Source organism: Lathyrus oleraceus, chromosome 6, assembly GCF_024323335.1.
Source record: "Lathyrus oleraceus cultivar Zhongwan6 chromosome 6, CAAS_Psat_ZW6_1.0, whole genome shotgun sequence".
Taxonomy (NCBI): domain Eukaryota; kingdom Viridiplantae; phylum Streptophyta; class Magnoliopsida; order Fabales; family Fabaceae; genus Lathyrus; species Lathyrus oleraceus.
The window spans coordinates 362,332,615-362,335,764 of record NC_066584.1 but is presented as its reverse complement, the minus strand read 5'-3'; the positions used below and the strand labels follow the sequence as shown (position 1 = coordinate 362,335,764).

At 33.1% G+C, this 3,150-nt stretch overlaps 1 protein-coding gene across 1 annotated transcript; it reads left to right on the top strand.

Moving 5' to 3' along the window:
* Window positions 1–1,449: 1,449 nt before the first annotated feature.
* LOC127092220 (indole-3-acetic acid-induced protein ARG2) lies at window positions 1,450–2,222 on the top strand. Its single transcript, XM_051031064.1, has 2 exons — window positions 1,450–1,718; window positions 1,830–2,222. The coding sequence occupies exons 1-2, from the start codon at window positions 1,645–1,647 to the stop codon at window positions 2,044–2,046; spliced, it is 291 nt and encodes a 96-aa protein (XP_050887021.1). The 5' UTR covers window positions 1,450–1,644; the 3' UTR covers window positions 2,047–2,222.
* The last annotated feature ends 928 nt before the right edge of the window (window positions 2,223–3,150 follow it).

Here is a 3,150-nt window from a genome sequence, read left to right as displayed (position 1 = left end):
CTCAAGCTGGCCAAACACTTCCTTATTCCACACTTTTAGGGTACTTTTTAGAGATTTGAGTTTCTCTTTAAGAATAAAAGCTTTCCAACCTAAGGATATAGAATTATTCCAACTCAATTATCTATCTCCCTTAAATTAGAATAGCCATGCCAATGATTATTAAATCTTTAAGGTTTTGGATCCTAGAGTTTATTAACATAACGAAGGATGATAAGGTAATGATCTGAAACAACTTTAGGAAGAGTCTAATAAGAAAATTGACCCCAACGATCACCTCAATCCTCTGAAACAAGATACCTATCTAGCTTATTAGTTGCTCCCCATTAGGTTGAAACCATGTAAACTTCCTACCAAACAAATGAAAATCTAATAAATCCATGAGCAATAAAATTAGAAAAATCAATGCACTCAAAATTCCCCGAATTTGAGGAACTCATTACTCATATTCTTTCTCATCTAGATAAAATTGAGTTAAATCACCCATAACACACCATACATCACCCCTAAGGGTCTCTTTATATCGCTGATCATTCCAAAAAGCCATCTTATTGACTATAGTACAACTAGAATAAAAATTAATCACATAAAATGAAGAATGAGAAGCACCCAAATCATGGAAAACACTAAGAAATACTTTATCCATAAAAGAGAAAACTGGAGACCCCTTTGAACTACACCAGATAGAGAGAATATCACCACTATTTTCAACTACGGAAATATAACTTCACTCAAAAAATTCATTACTAAAAAAAAAGTATAATAGAGAAGTCGATATCACACTAAATTTGGTTACTTCAATAACCACAAACTCAAATTACAAAAATAAATCCTTAACCTTCACAATCTTAATTCGACTTCCTAACCCTCAAATATTAAAACAACCAACTAACGTTAACCTCGACTCGACGTTTAAACCCCTTAAAAGACTTTAATTTAGGATCACTTATCTCTCTTCTTAAAAGTATGGTCAAATTATTTAGTCAACCTTAATAATTTGATACCTATAACACTATTAAGATTACTTGAAGTCTCAAAAGTCAAAGAAACGAATTGGAAGTAATTTCATTGTAGCAAATTTAAAAATTTATATTTAAAATATTCCAAAATACTATATTTTTAATAGTTTTTATTAGAATATTTTTTATTTTTCTCTCTCTAGATCTTTTTCTTTTTACTAATCCATCTTCATTTATATGTTAGCTACTTGCCGACCTCTGTGACTGACCGTTTCTTGCGTTACTAAAAGTAATGGAATGACTTGTTCGGCTAAAGAAGGCCATGGTCCCAAATCATTGCCAAACTAGTGGTACTTAGAAATATTGGACAAATGCATGAATATTGAATATTTCAATATATTAATTGTCCTTTCTTTAACTAGGAAAAAGAAAGTAGTTGAAATAAAGAAAGGCAAATATAAAACGGCTCTCGGAATCAACCAATAGGTGTCAGAAAAGTAGAGGTTGTAGTCCTATAGAGTTAATTAGATTCCAACTTTGAAGTGGCTCATAAAATTCCATTAATAATGAATGCTTCGAATTTTATATTTCCTTGGCCTATATAACTAACCCCACCACTTTGTTTCAGGCACATTGCAACCCATTCCAATTCCAACACACAAAATCACATTGATCTCAATTCTCATCAATGGCTCGCTCCTTCACTAACATCAAAGCTATCTCTACTCTTGTTGCTGATGGTTTCTTCAATTCTCTTACTAGGTACTGCAATGTTTTCATTTTCTTATTAAAAATGTTTCGTTTGTAATGTTTTTTTTTCTCTATTACAATATAGTAATAACCTTTTGTCTTTGTTTTATGATAATAATACAGACGAGGATACGCGGCGGCAGCAACACAAAACACGACAAGAGGCGTAGCAACCTCCATCAGCGGCAAGATGGTAGCACAGAAATCAGGGACAGACAAGGTGGCAAATAAGGAAAAGGTGTCGTGGGTCCCAGACCCTGTCACTGGTTACTACAAACCCGAGAACACCAACGTGGTTGATGTTGCTGACTTACGAGCCACGGTTTTGGGCAAAAAGTGATTTAAAATCATTCTGTTTTAAACCGGTTGTTGGTTGTTGTTGGTGGTGATTTTAAATGGAGGTCGCGGGGGTGGCGTCTGGGTCTTGAGGTTGATCTAGATTTTAACTCTCTTTGTCCTTTTTTTTTTCTCATATGTAAACTTTAAATTTAGAAATGAAATTGAAATTATGATATAGTAGAATTAATGAACTTATGATATAGTAGAGTTATGACTTATGGTTAGGAATGTTTTCTCATGTTTATGTTACTGATCCGGGACATTGACGTTGGTACAATACGAAGAAGATTCTAGGAACCCAAATGAATAACGTAGCAGTAAGGAAAATGTCTTTTCTATGCCTAATACACTAACGGGTTCAGGACTTTGAGGTGTATGTTTTTTAAATTTTGGTAATAAATTTCATTCAAATATATATAATATATATATATATATATTATATATATATATATTATATATATATATTATATTATATATATATATATATATATATAATTCTTGATAAATACTATTTGGAGAAACTTTCCTGAAGATAGTCAGTCAGATGAAGCTATAATCGTCATATTTTGTTAGAAGGTATATTCGTCCTCCTTCTTCTCATGGAGGAAGTTTCATTTTATATTCCTTTATCTATCAATAGTTATTAAAGGGATGCTTCTTCATATCCCTCATTAAAGCAACTCGGGACAACGTTTGTCTTACTCTATAATCATCATATAACATTTTTCCCCTCAGTTTATGTAACCTCTCATGCCATCATGGAGACATTTTATAACTTGTTTATATGGCTTCATAGCACCGCTCATAAGGTCGGAGACGACTTGTTCTTCTCTTATTGTTTATTACGAGACCAACTATGACGTGCTTACCCTAACCGAGTTACGACTTGTGTAAGGTTTGTGCTTATCCAATTTACTTGATTCCTTGTACTCGGTTTGCAAAAGCTCAGTCTTTTAGAAATTCCGGGATATACATAAGCCCCTGGATTGTGAGGTCCAATCGAATTGAAGTATTCGGATCAGAAAATCAAGAAGTTCCTTCTTCCTTAAGCCGGTCTCCTATTTAGAGAGTTACTGGATGTCAGCATTCTAATGATGACAAACTT

Coding starts and splice junctions, on each gene's coding strand:
- LOC127092220 (XM_051031064.1), top strand. CDS start 1,645: ATGGCTCGCTCCTTCACTAACATCAAAGCTATCTCTACTCTTGTTGCT. Junction 1,719..1,829: donor TTCTTCAATTCTCTTACTAG/GTACTGCAATGT, acceptor ATAATAATACAG/ACGAGGATACGCGGCGGCAG.